Below are 26,100 nucleotides of genomic sequence, written 5' to 3'. Positions count from 1 at the left end.
TATTATTATTTTTCAATTTAACTTCATTCTCTATATTGTACGCTAATGTGCTGTAGACAGTATAATATACACTGCATAATGAATACGTTCGCATGGATAACTCAGTTCGTGAGTAAAAACACATATTGTTAATACAGTACTGTATTTTGATTAAACAAACGCCTAATGAAAATTATCGAACTCAAAATCGCGATATTTCCTAGTTTACGTAAATGGATGAACTACTTTTCTTCCCTCCTATACCTAGTAGAGTGATTTATTTGTGTTTTACGCCAGTACCATCGAACTACAGTCGTGGAAGGGGTAGAAAACTGTGTTTCCGGTTCTCTAAAGGTATAGCCAGGTTAATATTAAAAATGTTAGTAAAAATAAAATGATGTCCCTGTATATATTGTCTATTGACAACTAACAAATTAATACTGAATACAATCATCATGCTAAGAAACTGATCAGAAAGAGAAAAAGAAATTGAGTCACTGGCTGTGAAGAAACTGTCTACTGAAGGATGCACTGGAAGGAATGGTGAACGAGGGAAGAGTTCGGGGCAGAAGATGATATCGGATGATAGACGTCATTAAGATGTATGGATCATATGAGGAGACAAAGAGGAAGGCAGAAAATATGAAAGATTGGATAAAGCTGGGTTTGCAGTGAAAGACCTGCCCATGTGCAGAACACGTATGTATGTAAGTAATGTATGTAGGTATGAATACAATCACTGAAAAACATTAATGTCAACAATATTTTAAAAATGAAAACATAGAGTAAAGTTGCGCCAATAACCAACACAAATTGCTGATTTGTTTTTACGCCTTCCAGTATTATAGATTCTTTAAAAGAACCATAATCGTTATACGTATATTTTGTGGCCAAAATCCTTCTATAGGTCTACATGAATTAAACTGGATAAATAGGTCTTTCAACGTTAAACCATAGTTTAATTCACAATTCTTAACAATGACCACACTGAAGTACACAATATTACTTACGCGATCTAGTGGTGGGCGCTTGAATCACGGAAACAATGAAGAAGCACAAGAGACCTGTGCGCTGCTTAATCATGCTGCACGTGTGGACGACAGGAGTAGACTGATCGTGGCGGCAGTGGGAGGGAGTTCGTCAGCTGGCACTGATAGCGCAAACGAGGGGAGGGGGACATAAACACAACAAAACGGGGCCAATTTTGTTATGATGCTCCCGGACTTTAAATAAGCGACCAATTCCGTGTCATCACACTCATTCAACGTTTATATCCTTTTCACTATTCACAAATCACAGGACAAAAGGAAATTAATTAATTTTATTAGAAATATTTAATTTGATATTCGCAGAACGAATAAATAAATATAATATTAATTATAAGTAAATACAGGAAATTAAATCTTTCCACATACAAATTACAAAGTATACCAACTTAAATATTTTAAGAGAATGCATTATTATTATTATTATTATTATTATTATTATTATTATTATTATTATTATTATTATTAAAGCTTGTCCACCGCTGTGAAGTAACAGTCAACGCGTCTGATCGTGAAACGAGCGGGCGCAGATTCGAATCCTAGTAGGGACAAGCTACAGGGACATCATTTAATTTTTACTAACATTTATAATATTAACCTGGCTATACCTTTAGAGAACCGCAAACATCGTTTGCTACCCCCTTCCATGACTGTAGTTCGATGATACTGACGTAAAACACAAACAAATCACTTCACTAGGTATAGCAGGGAAGAAAAGTAGTTCATCCATTTACGTAAACTAGGAAATATCGCGATTTTGAGTGTGATAATTTTCATTAGGTTTTGTTTAATCAAAATACAGTACAGTATTAACAATAAGTGTTTTTACTCACGAACTGAGTTATCCATACGAACGTATTCATTATGCAGTGTATATTATACTGTCTACAGCACATTAGTGTACGATATAGAGAATGAAGTTAAAATGAAAAATAATCATAATATGGATATTTAAACACATTTTTGAAAATGGTGGCCGTTCATTTCGATACAGGCTTCAGTTCTTTTGTGCCTATTATCGCACTATAGACTATTGCATCTAATTCCAATTACTAGTTTCGTCCTTCATACTTAGTAACTCATGTTAAAATAATTCTGTACCTACTCTGTAAAAGAGTACCTTACGTACTGTAAATTCAGTCTTCACTTCTGCCCGACCCGCACAGTTAAAATTACTCAGACATGCTATCTACTGTCCGTCCAAGTGATTATGTCGCAGGATCGTAGAAAGGGGGGAATTACGTGATAGTTACGAGGCCCTTTTATTTAAGTTATTTTAAACAGTTGCATAATATTACGTAGACGTCCAATTAATTCCTAACAGAAATTAATGTTTTAAGAAAAGAGCTAAGAAAGCCCAGCCACTAGTCTTTACAGTGGAGCGAGCAGAAGCAGGTGGGGAAAAATCGGGATGCGAACTTAGCAAACGGACGACAGTACCTGTGCGAAAATATGATTCAATATTGGAAGTTTTCGTCACTGTAAAACGCGAACATATTTCTGAAACGTACTATAATCACTAACTCAGTACTGCGGCCTTGGTTCTGTGTGGAGGACAGTTGGAACTTCGTTAGTAGAAAGGGTGGGAGTGAAGTAAATTCAAAAACTCAGGTACAATAAAAGTTGAAGTAAAAATAAAATGATGTCCCTGTATTTAGTACGAGTTGAATATGTTTTGCTGATCCATTCATAATGGCAAAACGTTAAATTCGCTCAGTTACAGAATGCAATTAAGAAGTATGAGAGTGACATTTTATGTATTAATGAAGACAATATCGTGTGTAATGTATGTAAAATTGAAATAAAAACCAAAACAACTAAGGCTATAGAGAAACATTGCAACAGTACATCACACAGGAAATGCTTGAAATGAAATCTGAGGAACCATCTACATCATCATCATCATCATTTAGTTGTGTGGGTCTAAACGACACGTGCAACATAATGCTCAGTACAAATATTCCTCTAAAGAAATTGAGTGATCCCCATTTTAGAGGTTTTCTTCTGAAATTCTCTCGATACAAAAACTGTTTAAGCGATAGGCGAAGACGATTCAGCTTCGACAACTTACGAGAATATATCGTCGTTTACTGCAACAATGGTAATTGCATCAATGATGACGAGGACTGAACCTTGCAAGGTATGTACTACAGTACGTTATTTTTCTTTTCCTTCTGACGGTAGCATGTTGACGTCGTCTGTTTACGTTTAAAACCTGTTCAGTCAATGGTCTGAATGAAAAAAATGTTGTTTTCTAATGCCAGGCGTTTGACAAAGCCATTTGACCCCTTGCACTCCAATATTTTTCAAAGATATTATCATGACCAGCCATTGAAGCACAGATTTTGAGGTGTTCCGAATCTATTTCTTGGTTTGAGTTGCACAATGGACAGTTAGGGGACTGATATATTCCAATTCTATGCAGGTGTTTGGCCAAACAATCATGGCCTGTTGCCAATCTAAATGCAGCTACAGACGATTTTCGTGGTAAATCGGGAATTAACTGTGGATTTTGATGCAAAGAGTTCCATTTTTTCCCTTGGGATTGTGTTATCAAATTTTGTTTGCAAAAGGGTATCTGTCGGATACAGGGGGGAGAGCCATTAATCCTTCCCATTGAAGGCTTTAAGGAGCCAACCTGGACAAATACCCAATGTCCCATCCCTACCTTCCCGTGGTGCAGCTGTTAATAAGCATAATTTTACAAGCTGAACTAAAGGGAGGGGCTACTCATCAATTAGCACTGGTCAGCTTGATGAGTTAATGACTGAATTTGGTATAATTTTCCTCTATCCAATACCTAATTCCCTCTTTACCCTTTCCTATCCAGTCCTCTGACTGAACTCTTACTTTCTTCGACCCCGACGGCATTAGAGCATTCGAGGCCTAGGGGTTCATTTCCCTTTCCTTCCTCCTCTTTCTACTTTTCTGTTCCTAGTGCTGACCTGCTATTGCACTAAAATCGTCCTCCAGTGGCTTAAGGAGGGAAAGCTGGTGATCAACAAGATCTCCCAGCTAGGTCCAATGGACCCGTCGACCAACAGCAGGTGTGGTCCTCCAGACATTCTAGGGGTTGTGTGTGAATGAAGTAGCCACCAAAACGTTAAAATATGGTGTTCACTTAAATCGGCTACAACTTGCCATTTTTCACTCCAATATGAAATGAAAAAAATGTAACATACAGTAAATGTGCACTTACATTCGATAACTCATCCCGCATCCACTGTCTACTTATGGGGAATGCAATTTTTTGAAACAGGGTTTCTTTCAGAGTAAGAAAAGCTGGCAGTTTCTTACCACACTTTTACATCACATAAAGGAATCCTGTTCTCCTCTGAGAGGGCTCCAGGAATAATTACAGATCATTTTCTCAATCACATTTCCTATTTTTTGGGACGACATTTAGCACAGGTGCAGACTTTTGGGGAGGCAATGCACTTTCTATCCCCTCAATTTATACATCTAGGGGCGTCGATCCCCCTTCCCAATAAAATTAATAGAGGGGCCTCGCTCCTCCAAATAATTCAAAAAGAGATTGCTCATGTTAAAAAAAATAATTTGTAAATCTCAAATACAGTAGAATCCCTCTTATCTGGCACCGAAGGGATCAGGCTATTTCGGATACGAGATTTTGCCGGATAATTGAATAAATACCGGTATATATAAAAAAAAAAAAAAAGTTCGTATGTCATGGTAGCAAATGTTGAAACTGCAGCCACATGAAGCTTATTTCTCAATCACTTGCTCATAACTGAGTAAACATGAAAAAATATGTGGATATTCCTTATAAAAACACATCACAAAACACAAATAATACACTAATTTTAGGTTCGAATATTCACTGGAAACGAAAGTTCATGCAAACTTCCTAATGTGGCAAACCTGACAGCCCAGATTGTGGCAATGTGGTAGATTCAAATTATTTTTTGTATTACTGGTTATTTGGGTGCCAGTTACGAGGAATTTTACTGTAATAGTAAAATGGCAAGTTTTTTGTACGTACCATTCAGTGCTCACTTTCTCAGAAGAAGCATTAGTGGCAGCAGTACGAGAAAGGGTCCTCTATCGGGGACAGAGTTAACGTAACATGTATCTATGACATAGGATCCACAGCTGTACTTCCCTCCTGAAGGAAGCCAAGCTGAGGACTGCAAGATCAACTGAGGAAGACTCTACAAGAAAGAAAGGAATGGAAGGTGATAGGAAAGCAAAGGAATAAAATAAATGCGTAGGGATACGTGAAAGGAAAGGTCATAGCCTATAAAAGCTTTTGGCAGTTACTCTCAATCAGTAGTAAAAAAACATTGAAGGTATGAAAAAAATATATTTTTCTTTGAAGAATTTATTATAATCTGTAAAGTAACATTGAACATGTAACGCAAGATAACATGGCAGTTAATGGCTGTAAATTAAGAATATATAAACAGAAACACGATAGATATACATATATCCATTATCTAAACTTGTTCCTAATCACATCGTCAGTGCCTTCGATCTCTATGGAGTCATACATCCACTTCCTGTTTTGTCTGCAAAATAAATCAGGGAAAGAAAAATAAAATTAAAAATATGTTAATTGTGTAAGGTTCTGAATAGCAGAGATTAAATTCCATTTAAATTTTATTCAACAGTGTAATCTGACACACCCATTTTCAATGAGTTTAAGAAGTTCGAGCACCTATTGTGTTCCATGGTAACGTGTATGGGGTGTATCAGAAATATGGCTATATGTTTGATTGCATTGTGTGATGGCAGTATTATTGTTACAGGAAATATGACATTACTGTTCGAAAGGCAATTCAAATAATGATACTGAACTTACATCATTAGTCAACATGGCGCTGAACATGCAACACTAAATTACAGTTGAGCGTGGGCAATAATGTATGGTAATGATCGTGAGGCCGCAAGACTGGCGAGACATGATTTTAACATAGCATTGTAGCCGTCGACTGTGGGTAAAGGCTAATTCAAACGGGAATAGTTTACAGAAGTCAAGTGCTTGGAGCAAGTCGACTTTCCTTCAACTTTCCCCGTGTGATATGGTCGAGACAGCCAAGTTGTGACTTGAGGGTCAAGCAGAATTTGAGTTGACGACCCATCAACTTTTGTGTCCACTTTCCCGTCACGTGACCAACTTGACTCCACCACTTCCCGCATGTGAATGCGAACTTGTAGCAACTTGGCAAGTAGAAAATTTGTAGTTTCAGGCCTATTGTCGAAGTAAATTAATAATGAGCGCCCCTAAGTGGAATTCCAACAATATCATAAAGTTTTTGGAAGTGTATGAGAAGTATGAACTTCTATGGAATGTTGTTGTTGTTGTTTTCTAATGCCAGGCGTTTGACAATAAAGTCATTTGACCTCTTGCACTCCAATATTTTTCAAAGATATTATCATGACCAGTCACTGAAGCACAGATTTTGAGGTGTTCCGAATCCATTTCTTGGTTTGAGTTGCACAATGGGCAGTTAGGGGACTGATATATTCCAATTCTATGCAGGTGTTTGGCCAAACAATCATGGCCTGTTACCAATCTAAATGCAGCTACAGACGATTTTCGTGGTAAATCAGGAATTAATTGTGCATTTTGATGCAGAGAGTTCCATTTTTTCCCTTGGGATTGAGTTATCTATGGAATGTACGTGACAAAGAATACCTCAATAAAAACAAGCAGGAATTATTATTCCAGAAACCAGTCAGTGAACTCATGGAACAAGGTTTCGAAAACATAGACGTAGAAGTGGTTCGAAAAAAGTTAAAAACCCTTAAAACAGGACTCATTCTGAGATGCTTCCTGTATTCTGCAGGATCTTCTTCAGCTAATTCTTTCAATAAGGTATTAGATGCACTGTGCATAATTCTTCTACGAATCCATTTCTTAACCCATGTTCTCTTTTCCTTTTTTTTTTTTTTTTTTTTTTTCAAGAATATTTTATTGTTGTTGTTTTCTAATGCCAGGCACTTGACAATAAAGTCATTTGACCTCTTGCACTCCAATATTTTTCAAAGATATTATCATGGCCAGCCACTGAAGCACAGATTTTGAGGTGTTCCGAATCCATTTCTTGGTTTGAGTTCCACAATGGACAGTTAGGGGACTGATATATTCCAATTCTATGCAGGTGTTTGGCCAAACAATCATGGCCTGTTACCAATCTAAATGCAGCTACAGACGATTTGCATGGTAAATCGGGAATTAACTGTGGATTTTGTAATTCGTATAATAACAAGGCGCCAATTAGCTGCACATATGCTTGAATATGTGCTGGTGGCATCTTCAGTTTCACCAAACTAAAAATGCCAGTTCACTATTGATTTTTATTAACTATAACAGAATACAAGAATTCAAACACCACTACGAATACAACATTCAGCGCGCGCTTTTTTTCAAGCATGGTTTCAAGTTTAATGTCTCCGTGTGATCACAAATATAGCATCAAGTTTAGAGGCTTCAAGCACTTGACTCCTGTAAACTATCCCCATGTGACTCGGGTTTTAGTGGAGAAAACAACTGCTGGCAATGGGAAGCATCCAGAAAGGAAATCTCCTGCAAGGCCTCGCAGTAGCACTGATGCAGCAGCAACAACAGGAAGGATTCTTGTAGCTTTTGATACGAGCCCACAAAAATCAACCCAACAAGCTGCATGTGAGCTTGGTATCAGTTATGCAGCCATATTTCTGATACACTATGTACTTCGCTGTTTTCAGTTTTATCTCAAATTTGGTCCATGGTAAAATAATAATTTGTTACTCCATTTGCATTGTATTTTGTATCCAGGACAAATACTTGTCTTTTTACGATAACACTCTTCTTTTATTCATGAATTTAGTTCCATAATAATAATTACTAGGGTTGGATAAAAAGTAATGGCAACAGTTCGATATTTCTGACATGGCTTTATTCACAGGGGTACAACATTTACGTACCTCCTATATAGTCACTCCCCTTATTTATTACCTTTTGCCAAATGTTTGGAAGGCATCGTACACCATCAGTGCATCCATCTTTGTTGATGTTCCGTATTGACCGCCCTAAAGCACGGATAAGTTCATCTCTGGTATTGTAACGGGTCCCTCGCAGTGGTTCTTTCACTTTGGTGAAAAGATCGTAATCGCATGGATCATATCGGGTGAGTACGGAGGATGTTCCAGTAGTCCGCGTTTTCCGTCTGCCTTGGAGGTACAGCGTGGTGCAGTATTACCCCATCAATGTCACACGCCACAATGAACACCTCCTTCACAGCACTTTGTGTAGGGCGCACTTTCTTTGGACGAGGAGAACCGGGATGCTTCTATTCATTTGATTGGCGTTTCAAGTTTGGTTCATACGAGCAAGTCCAGGTTTCGTCCATAGCGACGATTCGTCCAAGAAAGTCGTCACCTTCCCTTTGGTACCGGTGCAACAAGGCTTCCCGGAACGCTTTAACCCATCGTGCAACTGTGCGATATGGCAACGCTGCATCGCCACATGCTTCACGCAGTCCCTGAAAACATTCTTGTGCACTACGACCTCGTGCCACTTCAATTTTGATCCAGGAACGTTGCTCTAGTTTTGTAAGGATGGTCTTAGGGCGCTCGCACTACCCTATGAAAGTCAACATTCTACACACTGCAGATTGATGGAGTACTGTCGCCGCTGGCTGCACTAACTCATCTAACAGTCCTTGTTCATGTCCACACAGCTGGCAGCTCTCGAACGCACCATCGTCACATGACAGCAGTGTTGCCATTACTTTTTATCCAACCTATGTATAATATAATCAGCAGTGTGACTTTTGGTATTAATGATATACGCAAAATGTGTTAAAAACTTAATGTTATGCATAGGAAATGTAAATCCCTTAATGAAAGCCCAAAATTATGTGAAACATATTCGCGAAATAGATATAAAACACGAAATTACTTCATAGTCACGATATTTTCAACAAAAACAGGTTTCATGGCGAATTCGCACGAAAAATTACTCTTTCTTCCAAATAAAACGTGAAAACTTTTATTATAAAATATACATGACATTTCATTCAGCATTACATGTGTGTGAAATTTGAATTTCAAATGAAAATACGGTCACTCACGTTTGGAAGAGAATTCGATTTCTTTGTCACCTATTGAGAAATTATTGAAGAAACGGGGAATTATTGAAGACAGACGCTGTTAGATGTCTATTTCATACAGGAAATCCTCCAATAAGAGTTGCACCACATAGTGCAAATGTATTTACAGACCTGGCTTCTAGTTGAGTCATGTAGGCCTACCATACACTAGAGAAACTGAATGCCGACACCTATTTCGCACCGAAATAAGGATGGTAAATTGCTGTAAAAGTGGTGTCCAGCAGAGACTTGCGGACAGGTGTGATTATTCCGTCGAGATGGAAGGGGTAGGCTGCAGAAACGGGCAGAAACATCTCATTTCCGTGGATTTCCATACCGATCACAGAGAAAAGGCGAGTTTTCATAAGGTCGAATCAATGACAGGTTAAATTATGTTAGTTTAGGCTTTTTGGTATTCGTTGCACATACAATAAATTATTGTCTAAGAATGTCACTACTCCACCCAAATCCCTATCTACAACTTTTCGCCTTTGTTTGGTAACGCTACTGTAAAGAAATGAATGACCGACAGCACTAATGGTAACTCAACTGTGTAATTACAGTACAGCTCGATTCAGCGTTAATGGCCCCTGTCCTTGGTTGTTTGGTTAGAGAGCGAGCTTTGTGTTGCGTCATAAGAAAGAAATTTAATCACAAATGTGCATAGAAGGAGAAGAGGAAAGAAGAAATATGAAAATAATATCTATGCTCGAAGCTGAGGAACACTCATGTCAAGAAAATATAAGTCATCATGACATTGTTTAGCAAACAGTCGTAGCCTAGTGTTTAGTAACGGGACGTGTGGAAGAATATTGTGTTTTAAGATGGAATGTACCGCGACATAAGAAGGAAGTCTATCTACTTTTTGCAGGGGCCAAAATCCCTGAATCAAGCTGTACATTCTAATAACTTTAACAACTGAAAAAAGGTACCTGCATTCGTGACCACACTTGCACGAACGGCACTTTGGACAGGGAAAATGGCATCCTGGACAGGATTCCACTAAACAATCGCACAAATCCTTCTCCAGTGTCATTATCACTCCCTTCTCATCGTATAAGTTCGTCTGCTTTTTTCTGTAAAAAGAAAATGTCAACATTCCTGTAACCTACACCACACAATTTCATTATTTTTTTTAATTCATAAACGAAACTGTATCAACGGGAAAACTGTTAACTATTGCAAATTCTACTTCTGATTCCACTTCTTCATCGGTCTTGTCACAAGGTTGTACGTGAAGCAACCAATATTATAACTTCCCTCACTTTACATATAGTGGAGTCGCACTATGAGAAGATGACGAATAGAAGGGCTGTTTAAGCAGGATTTGAAAAGACATTACATTGTATGCGAAGAACGGGAATCGAACTACCTACTTCCCGAATTTATGGAAGTCAATAACATTAAAACTTAATTTATCAACGTGACGAACTTCAATCACTTACTTCATTATGCAACAGTTACTGGAAACTTGACAACATACTGCCAACCTACTGAAACGTAAAAAAATATGTGCATAACCTGATGTCCCTAACAAGACACTAGGCCTATTATATAATATTCCAATCATTGGTAAACGGTATTTTCCAATTGCCAACAACTTGTAACGCAATGAATTCTTCGTATTAAATTAACATCATGAAAACTGTTATAAATTCGATTAAAAACACGAACAATGCATATAGACCATCTTAAATGCGAACATAACCTTACATCTGCATTGAAAATATAACATTATTCGTGCTTTAAATAAACGTAATGTGAAGCTTACAAGACATTAATTATGATACGTACCCTCCATTATAAATTTTGCGTGTTAGTTTTCTCCTTTCTCTGTTACTTCTTTCAGGATCGAAGTTTTCCATGAACTTCATGTTGTCGTTGAGAGTTAACTTCTTTAAAGCTGTGGCAATTCTCTAAAAGAGACCGAGTTCAGAATTATACTACGTAACTAAAATCTAGATAATCATATTAACTAATCATTCGTCATCCTTCTCTGCGTTTCACTGTATTAAAATGCCCAATTAGTACATAAATACAAAGAAAAGAAAGGCAAGGGTTTTATCACCTGCTTCGCATTCAGTGGTCCTCCTGGAATGCCTGGCGTCCCCTCGCCTGCGTCAGTGCTGCAGTCGCTGTGATCAAATTTGGAGTTCGAGTTGGAGCTTTCATCCAAATCAATATAAGATTCCATTCCTTACCACATACACAAGCGCTATACCGCTGAGCGCCGCTATGTTTAAAATAACCACGTGTTCATCGTGAATCTGCACACTATAAATACACCTAATACTAATTTTCCTTCTTTCCTTCACTTAGGTACAATCATGATCAAGATATTAACACACTGTATTTCTATATGCAGAACTTAATGAGCTGCACATAATAATTTTGTCCTAATATCTCATGTTAAATTCCAAGTTCCAACGCCCACTACAGTCGAGCATGCGCTCGTTAAGTTACACGCTAGGAACAGAGGGGATACCAACCTAACATCTCTTGGGAAGTCCTTACCAAGGTCCTTACGTCTTCAGAGTATGTCTGATCAAAAATATTAGATAAATTGCAAAGAAAAGGTACAGCCTATGTGAATAAAAGACAGTAAACTACTCCATGTAGAGAGAGTCCGGAAAAGGGTAGCTACCCTATAACAAGGGGTACAGTTTGGTTACAACCACGTATTTAAATTCTTTGTATATAAAATGAAAAAAAAAAAAAAAATACATAGATAATTTTTTTCAGCATTTCTTTTTAGAGGCCATCCTCAGAGCTGAATAGGCCCTAATTTATTTACTCCTTTATGAAACTGTACGAATGATTTACAATAAAGAATTAAAATTTTCTGTAGATTTGATATATCAATATAAAATCTATGGAAGAAAAAAAATACACATTTTTTTTTAATACAGTTCGACGTGCTCTAAACTATAACCCATTCACCTACAAATGATTTTTAGGTACGTTGTATTTTTCTTCCAGATATCTGAAGTAAGGTTCATAGGGCTTTTTCTTTCTCGCGACCTGCTTCTTTACTTAGTCATGACTTTTTTTTTTCAAAACGTACTGTTGGGTCAATAACAAAGCCAATGTTCTTCTTCCTGTCGATTACAATCATGTCAGCATATTTGTTGGAACTTCTAATAGGTTTAAACTTATGCTCATTTCAACTGTTTATCCAGGTGACATTTCATATATGTACACAAGTTTGAGGTCTTGGGGGTTTAAACCACCCCCATTTAAAAGTAATTAAAAAATACGAAACTCATTCATAATCATTATTAACCACAAAGATTAAGTCTCAAGGACTTGTTCCAATCTCAGGAGAGAAGGCTATTCAAAATTGTCGAGTCTATACCGATTGTCCCACATTTCTTCTTCCAATATTGGTTTGTAAGCCTATTTCAATACTGTCTTCGGTATGCAATCTTCTATCATTTTGTCAACATGATTATCTCCAGTTATTCCTATAGCCTACTGACTTATAGGTCAATTAATATACCTTGAGGTCTTGTCTTAATATCAATGGCTGTCAGCACTTGCTGACATGGGTATCGGGTAAGGAGTGCATCAAAATATGATCTTTTGTGCAGAAAGGAGAGAAAGAAAGTTGCCATAGTTGTGCGGGCGATCAGGACACTATTTTTCACACTGTTAAACATTATCATGTCGTAGCTCTTATGACAGTCAATCATGCTGGAATTTTTAGGATTCATAGATAAATGTCTAAGGAAAGCATAAAAAAATTCGAAATCAAAATCTTTTTTTGGAAAGTGAGAAAAAATACTAACTTCGAAGTGATCTGTTCAAAATAGACACTGACATCCTCAAAAGTTGGTAAGTGGCAAACATTTTTAATTTTCACTTTAGATGGGGATCAAAGCAGAGAAATGTTTCGAAAGAATCAAAATTAGTTTTAAAAGTAGTTACTATTCAAAATTTCTACTAGTTTCCATGTTACGGCTTGTTAAACAAAGACGTATTTTCATCTGACGGGCTTTCATATCCAGAGTGACTAAATTTTTGTATGTTAAAACTGCGGATTCTCATAGAAATCATCGCGGTGATTTCAAATTTGTTTTCGAAATGTTTCAATTACTTAAAGTTTTCGAGTTAATTGTGAGTTTGGAAATTTAATAAAAATAGTTATATTACATAAATAACATTTATGCTGATTAAACACTAGTATGACATACTTTGAAATTCAGAAAAATGAAAAGAATATCATAGCAGTTTTTATATTTATTATTGGTATTACTGTCATTATTATTATTATTATTATTATTATTATTATTATGTGGACTGAAGCTGTCTTGTTTCATTTTCCTGCCCTAGCACAATATATTCCATTTCAAACGAAAAGATTCCATTTTGCTATCTCCAATTTTTTTTGTTTTTTTAATTTTCGAGCTCTTTTAGCTATAAAATAAATTCCATCTGTGTATTTTTTTTTCCTAGAAATCTAATTTCGGCAGATATTAAGTTACGAAATTTTCGAAAAATTGTTCATTTCAATTTCTCGGATTTACCTCCCATCCTAAACATTCGAGCTCAGATGAAACTTAAAACTCCCAGAGAAATACTGAGATATTCTATATATCAGGATTTGTGGCTTGTCCACTTCTTTTTTTGAACACCTCAATAATTTCAGAAGAGACCTATATTTTTAGGTTATTGACATCACAAACGAACATGCTGAGTATTTATTAACTGTATAAAATATGTTTATTTTAATGCTTATGTGAACATTGTTTCATTAAACTATTATTGCTGATGTAGTTTCTGGCACGAACGAAACCTTACCACTGGAATATTGTACACCAGCCAGTAGCCACGGTTTCGCGTTTTGTCTAGTAATGTATAACTTGCCACACTTCTCAGGAATTTCATTTCTATTGCTTCTACGTGTTCTTGTTTTTTGCTTACAGTCCAAAACTCTGAAGCAAAGAATAACTCATTAAATGTATGTATTCATTTATTTTGTAACCCCTCAATCCCTACTTAAGCTACTGTACTGTGTTATTCCATATAACATTAATAGATCAAAATCAGGCGGCATTTAGAATACATGTGAAATGCATTTTTGCAGAATTTTTTTTTATGGTCTACATGAATTTCTATCATCGAACTTTGAGTAGGTTAACATAATTTTTGTAAAATTCTTTCCTGTTAATTATTATGCTTATTTTTTATTGTTGTGTAAATCCATAGTGCCAGTAACAAATTACTTTCTATATAGATATGATACTTTGTCCTTGTCAATTGTAAAATTTAGGTTTATAGTTGTATATTCTAAGACTTTTTTTACGAAGCCAAAACATGTATTTGTTTTATGGTGAATAGATTATGACAAATACCATGATAGTGCTTGGGGGGCATGGGTGTAGAGGAACATGCTTTCATGGCCTCGGCACTAGAATGAGATGGTGTGGTGACCACCATATTCTGGCCGCCTTTTACTTGGAAAAAGAGGCCCAGTATTCAATTTGATAGGAGGCCGAATGAACGTCACGGCCATTCTGATGAAAAATTCCACTACCATCTGGGACTGAACTCAGAACCTTCCAGTCCATAGCCAGTTGCTCTACCAACTGAGCTACTCGATCTCCATATAACATTTATTAAAAAAAAAAATAATAAACTACGTCAAGAAAAAATAAATAAATAAACTATGTCAAGAAAAAAATTAATGTTTTACTTAAACTCTTCCCTTTTAAAATTATATGTGCGGGCCTCCTATATGGTCAAGTGATGAATTTCCCATGACTGTCATTGAATGCCTGTAAGAGTTGAAGTCTAAACAAAATAAAGTACTCTACTGTAGACAACTTTCTAATTTTCCTTGAAAATCAGCAGTTTGGAACTATTTCAGAATACATCTGAGGGTCCACACCTGTGGAGTAACGGTCAGTGAGTCTGGCTGCGAAACCAGGTGGCCCGGGTTCGATTCCCGGTTGGGGCAAGTTACCTGGTTGAGGTTTTTTCCGGGGTTTTCCCTCAACCCAATACGAGCAAATGATGGGTAACTTTCGGTGCTGGACCCCGGACTCATTTCACTGGCATTATCACCTTCATATCATTCAGACGCTAAATAACCTAGATGTTGATACAGCGTCGTAAAATAACCCAATAAAATAAAAAAAAATGCATCTGAGGAACAAAGGTATGCTTCAGTGAGTTACACATTATACTGATTTGTTGATACTGAATATAAAGTAACAGGTCTATGCACATTAAGTGGGGGACATTAACCGAAAACTTACATTATTAGAGTCGGACAAAAATTTTAATGTGTTCCTAAATGGTATAACTTACATTTTAATTGTATATTCTGAAGGTTTATTACACATGAATGACGTGTTTTGTCTTAAGAATAATGAAAAATGTAATTTTTTACAGAATTATGGCAGTGATCAAAGTAACAACACTGTTCAAAATTTTACAGTCCTATTCAGTCTTTAAGCTAGGTACCACCAAGTATTATTAAATTATTTAATTTCTATTATTTTGTCCGCCTCTAGCATTCGAATTTCAACGTAATTTGTTTTATTCTGACTCAAAAGACACTTGTCATATGTGCAACTGTTGTTGTTGTTTTCTAATGCCAGGCATTTGACAATAAAGTCATTTGACCTCTTGCACTCCAATATTTTTCAAAGATATTACCATGACTAGCCACTGAAGCACAGATTTTGAGGTGTTCCGAATCCATTTCTTGGTTTGAGTTGCACAATGGGCAGTTAGGGGACTGATATATTCCAATTCTATGCAGGTGTTTGGCCAAACAATCATGGTCTGTTGCCAATCTAAATGCAGCTACAGACGATTTTCGTGATAAATCGGGAATTAACTGTGGATTTTGATGCAGAGAGTTCCATTTTTTCCCTTGGGATTGAGTTATCAAATTTTGTTTGCAGAAGTCTAAGTATGTAGATTTAATAAATCTCTTCACAGAGTAATACGTAGATTTAGTAACAGGTCTGTAAGTAGCAATGCTGCCCTTCTTTGCTAAAGCATCCGCATTCTCGTTTCCCAGGATTCCACAATGGGATAGTATCCATTGGAATACAATTCTTTTATTGAGTGACATTAATTGAGAGAGCATTTTAGTTATTTCTGCTGTTTGAGATGAAGGTGTGTGTTTAGAGACGATTGATAGAATAGCTGCTTTGAAGTCTGACAATATAACTGCATTCCTAAATTTATTGATGTGGCATAGAAGATTCCTGAGACATTCACTTATTGCAATGATTTCACCATCAAAACTTGTTGTTCCATATCCAAGAGATCTATAAAGTGAGAAGAGACAGCACGTAACACCTGCACCGGCACCTTGTTCTCTGGAGATCAAGGATCTGTCGGTGTATAAATGAAGCCAGTTTTGTGGAGGGTACCTAATATTAATTGTCTCTAAAGACAATTGTTTCAGTATTTTCTTCTGATTTCAGTATTTGTTCTGTTAAATTTAGATTATATTCTATATTTAATAGAGTTAAAGGGTTTGGTTTAATTTGTAAGTTTTCTTTTAAATTCGGGATATTGATTTTCTGCTTTAATTCTTGAACAATGGATATGAAACTTTTTTGAGTTTTCAATCTACAGAGAGGACTGTATGAATGCCAATTGTTTCCTGGTAATCTGATAAGTTTTTCATATTGAATCAGTGCTTTTTTTTGTACTGTCATTTTGATGCTGTTAATATTAGTGAGGAATCTCATAGAATCTATTGGAGTTGTTTTGATTCCACAAGTAATGAGTCTGAGAGCTTGGTTTTGAACATATTCTATGTCGTTTATGAAAGGTGAAGTAATTAAAATTTCTCCGCAGTATGTCAGCACTGGCTGTATAAACATTTTGTATGTAGTGTTCAAAGTATTCCTAGAGCATCTTCATTTCTTTCCTGCTAGATATGTGCAAATGTGGTCACGGAAGCAGGTACTGATTTTCAGTTACATTAAAGTTATTAGGATGTACTGTAGTTACAGTTGATTTATCACCCTTATGGAAGTCAGTAACATTAAAACTCAAATTATCAACATGACAAACTTCAACCACTTCAGAGACTTACCTTACTTTGAAAGACTTATCATTGTAGACAGGTAGTAAAAAAAAAAAAAAAAAAAAAAAAAAAAAGAGTTCATTATGTGTATCCCTGTTATAAATGCAAATGTTAAAAGATTGTTATCTTGCATAAACTCACTGTGGAGTGAGAATTGTGTTGCATTTCATGACTTAATGCTTCACAACAAACAATTATTAAAAGAAATCCATTATTCAGAAAACTATTGTACGAGTAACTTTGATTTGTAACAGTGTACTCTCATGTGGACCTATTTTGTATGGAGTACAGTCTTAGAAAAAAGTCTTGTCGCACAGAGATCTGGATATAAGTAACATCAATGTCCATAAACTACGACAAAATCTTAGGAAACAAGAGTACGACAAATGGTGTGCGCTTCCACATAAAGGAAAAGGTGTTATTTTATTTCAAGAATATACTCCCGGAAATAAATGGATTTTTTCTAAGGAGGGTCTATCTTCCTCTGAATGGCGGGACGCAATTAAGATGAATGCTAACGTAGCACCAGTGAGAAGTCTTCATGGGAGATCCTTGGACGGTTTCTGTTGCAGATACTGCAACGAGATTGAAACCTTAGCACACGTCCTAGGATCCTGTCAGCATGGAGAACTCCTGAGAAATTCACGCCATCATAACATCCGAAAACTAATAGCACAAGCCCTTAGAAACAAATCCTTCGAGGTCCATGAAGAGGTGCACTGCGTTGCGTCTGAAGGCGGCGGAATTAGAAGAGCGGACATCGTGGCTCTAGACAAGACTAATAGTAAAGGCTTTATACTGGACCCAACTGTTAGATTTGAGATGAGCCAGACCCAACCATCCGAGGTCAACAAAGAAAAACAACAAATTTATGAGCCTACTATTCCGTATTTTCGAGAAAAATATCAGATGGAAGGCACCTGGGAAGTACATGGTTTAATGATCGGAGCGAGGGGTACCATCCCACGATCAACTGTAAACACTATCAAAACATTTGGAATCCATGACATCATTCCAAAAATAATTACTTCAACCATTAAAGGGTCTGTGGCAATTCTGAAAAATCATTTATACGGAATAGCATAATACCCCCCCCCCCCCTTTTCTATTCGTTAGTGTGTGATTGTTACAAATATATGTACAAATTTATTATTTCTTAAACTTAAGCTGCTAGTTCACATTTAAATTTGGCTCATCTATCTTACTGTAATCATTACTATTCTTATATGTGTGTTATTCTGTGTTTTTGGCAACCCAGGATGCCTGGGCAGACTATTTCTTGAAATAAATTATATATAAGTCCCAGAAATGAAGAAGTGCGCATGATCAGAAGATGAGCGACCTGGTTCACAAGAGAATGACTAGTTGAGGTAATAAAATTAGTTTTGTTTCGTTGTAAATCTGATCATGCGCAATGCCTCCTTTCTTGGATTTATAAAGAATAAATTAAGAACTCCAAAAGGAAATAACATTTCAATGGATACCTAGTCATTGTGGTATACCTGGAAACGAGGAAGTCGATAATATTGCAAAATAGGCAACATATTTGCAACCAAGACCTCTTCAAGTGATATCTCTATCCAGTGCTTTTGCTTCAGTAAAGTCTCATTTTACAAACCTATGGATCAACAATTGGCTCTCTTCTGACAAAGGAAAAATTTTACAGTCTGTACAAAAGAAACCAAATGACCTGGAAATGTTGTTGTTTTCTAATGCCAGGCATTTGACAATAAAGTCATTTGACCTCTTACACTCCAATATTTTTCAAAGATATTATCATGGCCAGCCACTGAAGCACAGATTTTGAAGTGTTCCGAATCCATTTCTTGGGTATTGGAGTGAAAATGGCAAGCTGTAGCCGATTTAAGTGAACACCATATTTTAACGTTTTGGTGGCTACTTCATTCACACACAACCCCCAGAATGTCTGGAGGACCACACCTGCTGTTGGTTGACAGGTCCATTGGACCTAGCTGGGAGATCTTGTTGATCACCAGCTTTCCCTCCTTAAGCCACTGGAGGACGATTTTAGTGCCATAGCAGGTCAGCACTAGGAACAGAAAAGTAGAAAGGGAAATGAACCCCTAGGCCTCGAATGCTCTAATGCCGTCGGGGTCGAAGAAAGTAAGAGTTCAGTCAGAAGACTGAATAGGAAAGGGTAAAGAGGGAATTAGGTATTGAATAGAGGAAAATTATACCAAATTCAGTCATTAATTCATCAAGCTGACCAGTGCTAATTGATGAGTAGCCCCTCCCTTTAGTTCAGCTTGTAAAATTATGCTTACCAACAGCTGCACCACAGGAAGGTAGGGATGGGACATTAGGTATTTGTCCAGATTAGTTCCTTAAAGCCTTCAATGGGAAGGATTAATGGCTCTCCCCCTTGTATCCGACAGATACCCTTTTGCAGCCGACCTGGAAATGTACAAAAATTTGCCCAGACATGTTCAAACATTTTTAACAAGAGCCAGAACAGGTCACAATGTCACTCAATTGTACCTACACTGATTTCACATTTCTGATAATCCTACTTGTCTGTGGTGTAATAATCATGATGAAGATCTGGAACACATTCTTCTATACTGTCCTACACAACCCTGCAGTATATATTGACTACACCCCAACTCTGGCTACTAGCAACAGGCATCTATAAGGAACACCGATCAAAATACCCCTCATTTCTCTTGAAAAACAGGAACTGAATAGACTACAGTGGACTATAGTGGACTTTATGTTGTCAGCAAACAGCTGGATACATTAAGAAGATTGATTGATTGGATTTATAAAGTACCTGTGTGACAAAATATTTTTCTAAGACTGTACCTTTTCAATTCATTTTGTTCAATTTATTCTTTTAGTACTTTATTTTCAATAACAATATTTAATTTGGTTTAATTGTATTGTTCTAATCTGTTCAAAGACAACATGGATAAGCATCACAGCTCAATTTATGATCAATGCTAAGTGTCTCGTGCTTTTTCCTGATGATTCTGGGAACCCTAGACAGGTTGACTTCAGGGGAATGAGGTGCTAAATCACCAAGACTTTCTTATCATGCTAATTCTGCTTTGCAATTACTTCAACCCACAGAAATACGTGACCTTCTAAAAGTTCTGAAAACACATGAAGCAAATATATGCAACAAATACGAATAAAAAGAAATGGTATTGGGATGACTTTATACCATTAACTTTTCTATTACTGCTTGAACAAAATTCAAGAGAAGAGTACATTTTTATTTCTTAATTTCTTTTTCTTTTAATTCTCAATCAGAATGAGATAACAAAGGAATATCAGAAGAAGAAACTGCTCAAAGCTTAAAAAAATAATTATAAATACATCAAAATTACGAAGAAGAGAAGAAATGTATCAATTTATTTTTCTAAAACAAATAGTGGATACTAGTAGTATACTTTGATGACCTTCACTTTGTAGATACTCTAGTTCTCTTGTTCCATGAAAAGTTCACGCCATAAGATTTAGGCTTCATTTCTTTTTCTTTTCGGGTATCCAGATACCACTTCCAGCCATTCTTCTCACAAAATGCGATTGCATCATCTGAAGTATGAAAGTCTATCTTCATATTGGATAGTGGGTCACCGCTGAAACAAACACATACACAATTGCTTACAGAAGAAAGAGTTACTGCAACCCATAATAATGTAACACCAAGCCAAACATTGTGTACTAGAAATATTTTTAACATCTGCATGTAAGATATCCTTGGTCGCCAAGTGGTTACAAAACAAAAGAACAAGGGGAAAGCAAGGAGAACAGGGGAAAGACACAGAAAACAAGGGGAATGCAAGGAGAACAACGAGACTGCAAGAAGTAAAAGAGAAACGCAAGGAGAAAACAAGGGGAATGTCACCAGAACAAGGGGACTGCAAGGAAAATTAGGCAAATACGAGGAGAACAAGGGAAAACAAGGAGAAGAAGGGGAATACAAGAACTAGGGAAAACAAGGAGACCAATGGTGAATGCAAGAAGAACAAGAGGAATACGAGAATAAGGGAAACAAGGAGAACAAGGGGAATACAATGAGAAGAAAGGGAAGACAACAACAAAGGGAAGGGTCACATTTTTATGTGACTGTCAATTCTTAAGTTACCCCCTTCCCATACCAACTCAAAACTAAAAATTAAGATTATATTATTACGATGTACCGAAGTACATATGATATTTCCGTGCAGAAATTCTGCGTCAACATATGATGAAAGATGAGTGGAAAGGAGAAAAATTCTCTCCGGCACCGGGATTTGAACCCGGGTTTTCAGCTCTACGTGCTGATGCTCTATCCACTAACGGTCTTACTAATAAAAACTCTATATACAGACGTTTAAGGGTACGGCCACACGCGCTACATTTGTCGCAGGTTTTCTGCTACAAATGAAGCTGCCGTAATTGTCGCAAAACGGGTGGCCACACGGGCGCTACAATTACTGCTAGTTTCTGCATTAAATGTCGCTACGTGTGGCCACATGACATGCCACACGTAGCGACATTTGTAGCAACTTTCTGCGACAAATGTAGCTGGAATTATAGACCGCATTGAGTTAAATGGAAGCGGCCACACGGAGCAGTAAGTGTAGCAAGTTTGGCGCCGTCTGACATGTTAGGTCTATTCGTGACCAATAATTTCCCACCTTAAACGAATTAACATTGTTGTTAGTTACTGGGAATTTCTTATTATAAAATCCATATTTTTAAACTTTAAATTTATATTAATATTTATTTCTGCTTTACTAATTCCCAGAGGAGACTCAGTGAGTCAAAGAATATACATGTCAAAAGACTTTTACCTACTAACTGACAATAAATATCATGCAAAAGAAAACAAAAAAAATTGTAATAAAAGTAAAAACAGCCGTGTAAAATGAATGGTTATGCTTTAATTTTTTAGGAATGAGATAGAAAGCGAAAATCAAATGTCATGTAAAGGACACACATATTAAGACTTTAAAAAGAGTGAAATAACAAATCAAAGTTATTCATTTTACAGTAGAGAATTACAATAATTTAGTGCAATGTAAATTTACAGATGCGTATGGATACACGCGTAAGCTAATTTTAAATACTATTTTCTTAATCTTATTTCTGTTTTTTTGTTGCCTGAGAGGCATATTCAGATAGAGACAGACTAAAATACATAGACAAAGAGACACTGACAGACATAGTCACTAAGGAAGAGAGAGAGATAAGACAGACAAAAACAGATGAAGACACACAGTCATATAGAGAAAGACAGAAAAACACAATCAGAAAGAAACACAGACATACAAAGAGACAGATGAAAGCACACAGTCATATAGAGAAAGACAGAAAAACACAATCAGAAAGAAACACAGACATACAAAGAGACAGATGAAAGCACACAGTCATATAGAGAAAGACAGAAAAACACAATCAGAAAGAAACACAGACATACAAAGAGACAGATGAAAGCACACAGTCATATAGAGAAAGACAGAAAAACACAATCAGAAAGAAACACAGACATACAAAGAGACAGATGAAAGCACACAGTCAGGCTGAGACAGATACAGATAAAATCAGACAGATACGTTCAACAATAGACACAGATGCAGAGACAGATGAATGGTCATGAGGCATTAACTTACCTGGAGGCCCAGCCCATGAGTGGATTCTCCCAGCGTTCCCGGGTCTCAAACTCCATCTCCCAGCGGTGAGTGTTGTCTGTGCCAGACTGCATGGCATTCTTGCTGGGCTGGTAGATCCGAACCAGGCGGGTCTTAACATGCTCCTCTGGCACACCCGTGATGGAGGCAATGTTCATCTATGAGTTACAAATGACGGAGCTTGTCACAGTCTATTTTTGCAGAATGTTGTCATTATGTAAGTACTTCAATATGCGGCCGGTAGAGAAAAGGAGAAGGTTAAGACCACTGTAAGAACTTGCTAAAATACCTTGAAAATGCCTTGGATTTATAGTATTGATTTTTAGAAATTGATGTGATCACTGAGAGAGCTGTATGCCAACCCAACCTGCCCTAAATACCTATCTTACTTATATACGAAAATCGTCGTATGTGAATGACGAATACGGCCATATTTCCTTAATGTGAAAGTGGGTTTCAGTGTCGCCAACACAGTAATAATACTACACTCCTAATCAAACCTAAACTAACCTCTCACATAATACTACACACCTTAATCAAACCTAACCTGCCACATAATACATATACCTAATCAAACCTAACCTAACCTCTCACATAATACTATACCTCTGTAGTAACATTCCTCAAGTTTAGTATCATTTCGTTTGCAAATGTTGCCTGCCTTAGTGTACATATCGAAAACATTAACGATGAAAAGAAGTCTATTTACAACCCATGTATTCCTCACTTCAGTGAGAGATATAAAATTAATATTAATACATGGGAAGTGAAGGACTTCTTTTTGGCGCTAGAGGAACTTCATGTTAACTAAAACCACTCTCCTTTCTCTTAAATTTTCTAATGAGGGCATTAACAAAATTTGTCTAATGTTATTGAGAGATTCATTGTCCATTTTACACAATCACTTGTATAATACTGTGTAATTTTTTTTTTTTTACTTCATTTCATTATTCTTCAATGTATTTTCATCTCATGTTTCTCCAAAATCAAATTGTACTTTATTGTTAAATTTATCATTGTTTCGTATTCTCTCCGCAATCATATTGTATTTTTAATTTAACCTCTGCTTTGTATTCTGGATCCTAGTGGTCAGCCGTAGATTTCAGCCAGATGTCCCAAATTGTGGAATTTGTGTGTAGTGGAAGAAGTTGGCGAACGTCTTTTGTCTTCATTCTTCATAATTACATTTAGTTCATTAAGCATGTGAATGAATCAATGTGTTAATGCAGTAATAATTTCATATATATAGTGCAGTAAAAATTGAAATGTATAATGGTTGTGATAAAAGTGTTCAAAATTGATTCATGCTCGACCATGCCGAAATGTAGTAATTATACACCTGGTAGCAGTCCTTTAATGCATGTCATTAAAGTACACCTACTCATTAAAGGTCAGGTTTTCGATTATTCTCGGATATGCAATCGAAAGACGAGGGAAACGTCAAGGAGGCTGGAAATCCAATACTGTCGCAGAATGTTATGTTCTGTTACTATAATAATTAGCGTTAATTGTAAATAATATTGAAATAAATTCAATTTGTCATCTCGTTTTTCAATTCTAAATCAATTTCCAGGTTATATCAAGGTTAATATTTAGTTTACTCTGTAGGTTTTAGGCTATCAAGGTCAATGTGGAGATCTGTTCCTCGGAAAAAATCAATACTTTCGCGTATGCGCACATCTCACAATTTACGAGGTATTGCACAAGGTCAGTTCCGCTCTTCAGTTAGATACAAATAAAATGAATACTTCTGAATAATTTCAAGTTAGAAATATGGTCGAGCATAAAAAGTCGTATGAAACTCGTCTATAATGGTAATTAAGACGCTCGTATGAAAATTATGAAACTCGCTTGTGCTCGTTTCATAAACAAACATACTTGCGTCTTAATTACTATCATTATAGGCTCGTTGCATAATGTACTATTATAACATCACATTGGCAGTGATAAAAGTGTGCAATGTTCTTTCAGTGACCGGTGGATACTCTACCTTTTCCATATTTTTGGATATGCTAATTGTGTACGCACACTGTAAATTTGATGCATGTGGATGTTATATCCATCAAAAACACCTTTTTGTTAATTGTGTCTAGAACCACACTATCTCGTTTGTTAATTTCGTCATAAACAAGGCTAAGTTAATTACCGAAATGTCTTACATTTACTCATATTATCCACGACAAAATTACAAGTATCAGAGGAATTTCTTACTGGTTGATCAACAGTAATGTAACCTTCCAGCTGTTTCTTGTGCGACAGTTCGTCAGGCCTCAACAGCGCATTCTTAGTGTCCACCTGTGGGGCCTCTTTCACCTCCAAAGCCTTATCAACATTCTCACCAAGTCTTGCAGCACTTGTATGAACTGCAGATCCACACCTGAAAATCATATTTAAATCAGATATGACTTCTTTCAACTCTTAAGACTTGTCGAAATTTTCATAATGTATAAAAATGTCTCCTACAACAGTTCAGTAACAACAACGTCTAAATACAAACAAAATACAATCATTTTCGTTAATGTCCCTTTCTTAAAAAAGGAAATTGATAATGTCAATACACAGTACGGTATTTTCCAAAATTCGCATTTTCTTCAAATCCACATAAAGCAAAATATTTGAAAAGAAAAATCCTCTAGCACACTAAATTTTTGTAGACGATAACATTACAAATCAGCACATTAAGAGAAAAAAAAAACTACCACATGCAATACTTAGTTTCTACCAGTTTTCTAGTATCCATTGAAATAAATGGAGACATTAAGATAAGCTTCTGATACCATACCATTGGATATTTCTGGTTGTAAGAGTCCTGAGAGAATTCCTCAGGAACATCTGTGTAGCCATGTTTGATTCCCAAAAGTAGACAATGCTGCCAACTTCAATCGGTATATTTCTTGTGAAATATACCAATTCGTCACAATAATTTGCCACCAGATGGCAAGAGTATACATTATCAGGCACGGCCCTGTTTCATAAATCTGACAGTCCTACAATCTTGACAATCTACAAATATGTCAGAATATTGTAACATTTGTTTTCTGACAATTCTTATCCGCTTTGACAAATACATTTTGTGAATTGCCAACAGCGTTTCATAAACATAACAATAATTGTATTGTATTTATTTACATTCCATGGTATTCGTACATGGTTTCACAGCTAGAATATATGGGTAGAACATGTCAAAAAAGAAAAATCTTAATACAAAAGTCTTAAATTATAGTCACAATGTAGTTGAAATATATATACAGAAGAGTTTTACAATATAGTTTGCTAGTACAACA

General features: G+C 36.4%; 3 protein-coding genes across 5 annotated transcripts in view; all 3 read right to left on the bottom strand.

The window, feature by feature from the left end:
* Positions 1 to 1,139, bottom strand: part of LOC138713128 (32 kDa beta-galactoside-binding lectin-like) — a 28,504-nt gene extending 27,365 nt beyond the window's left edge. For both annotated transcript variants that reach the window (XM_069844918.1, XM_069844919.1), the window contains exon 1: positions 990 to 1,139. In XM_069844918.1, coding sequence (XP_069701019.1) covers positions 990 to 1,062 — 73 coding nt within the window. In that variant the 5' untranslated portion in view covers positions 1,063 to 1,139. The remainder of the gene's footprint in view (positions 1 to 989) is intronic.
* Positions 1,140 to 5,329: 4,190 nt separating this feature from the next.
* Positions 5,330 to 11,586, bottom strand: LOC138713130 (ARL14 effector protein). 2 transcript variants are annotated; one of them, XM_069844920.1, is made up of 4 exons: positions 11,190 to 11,576; positions 10,916 to 11,037; positions 10,054 to 10,197; positions 5,330 to 5,554 (listed from the first exon to the last, which is right to left on the bottom strand). In XM_069844920.1, exons 1-4 carry the CDS (start codon positions 11,313 to 11,315, stop codon positions 5,479 to 5,481), a joined length of 468 nt encoding a protein of 155 aa, XP_069701021.1. In that variant the 5' UTR covers positions 11,316 to 11,576; the 3' UTR covers positions 5,330 to 5,478. The 2 variants fall into 2 exon arrangements, with proteins under 2 accessions (XP_069701021.1, XP_069701022.1); XM_069844921.1 differs by lacking the exon at positions 10,054 to 10,197 and having other exon boundaries at positions 11,190 to 11,586.
* Positions 11,587 to 20,392: 8,806 nt separating this feature from the next.
* ND-18 (NADH:ubiquinone oxidoreductase subunit 18) lies at positions 20,393 to 25,728 on the bottom strand. The gene is made up of 4 exons (XM_069844917.1): positions 25,599 to 25,728; positions 25,028 to 25,193; positions 22,799 to 22,974; positions 20,393 to 20,779 (listed from the first exon to the last, which is right to left on the bottom strand). Exons 1-4 carry the CDS (start codon positions 25,658 to 25,660, stop codon positions 20,602 to 20,604), a joined length of 582 nt encoding a protein of 193 aa, XP_069701018.1. The 5' UTR covers positions 25,661 to 25,728; the 3' UTR covers positions 20,393 to 20,601.
* Positions 25,729 to 26,100: the final 372 nt, after the last annotated feature.

Source organism: Periplaneta americana, chromosome 14 (genome assembly GCF_040183065.1).
Source record: "Periplaneta americana isolate PAMFEO1 chromosome 14, P.americana_PAMFEO1_priV1, whole genome shotgun sequence".
In the NCBI taxonomy this organism is placed as follows: domain Eukaryota; kingdom Metazoa; phylum Arthropoda; class Insecta; order Blattodea; family Blattidae; genus Periplaneta; species Periplaneta americana.
Note: the sequence above shows the minus strand (reverse complement) of the source record. Positions and strands in the feature narration are given on the sequence as shown.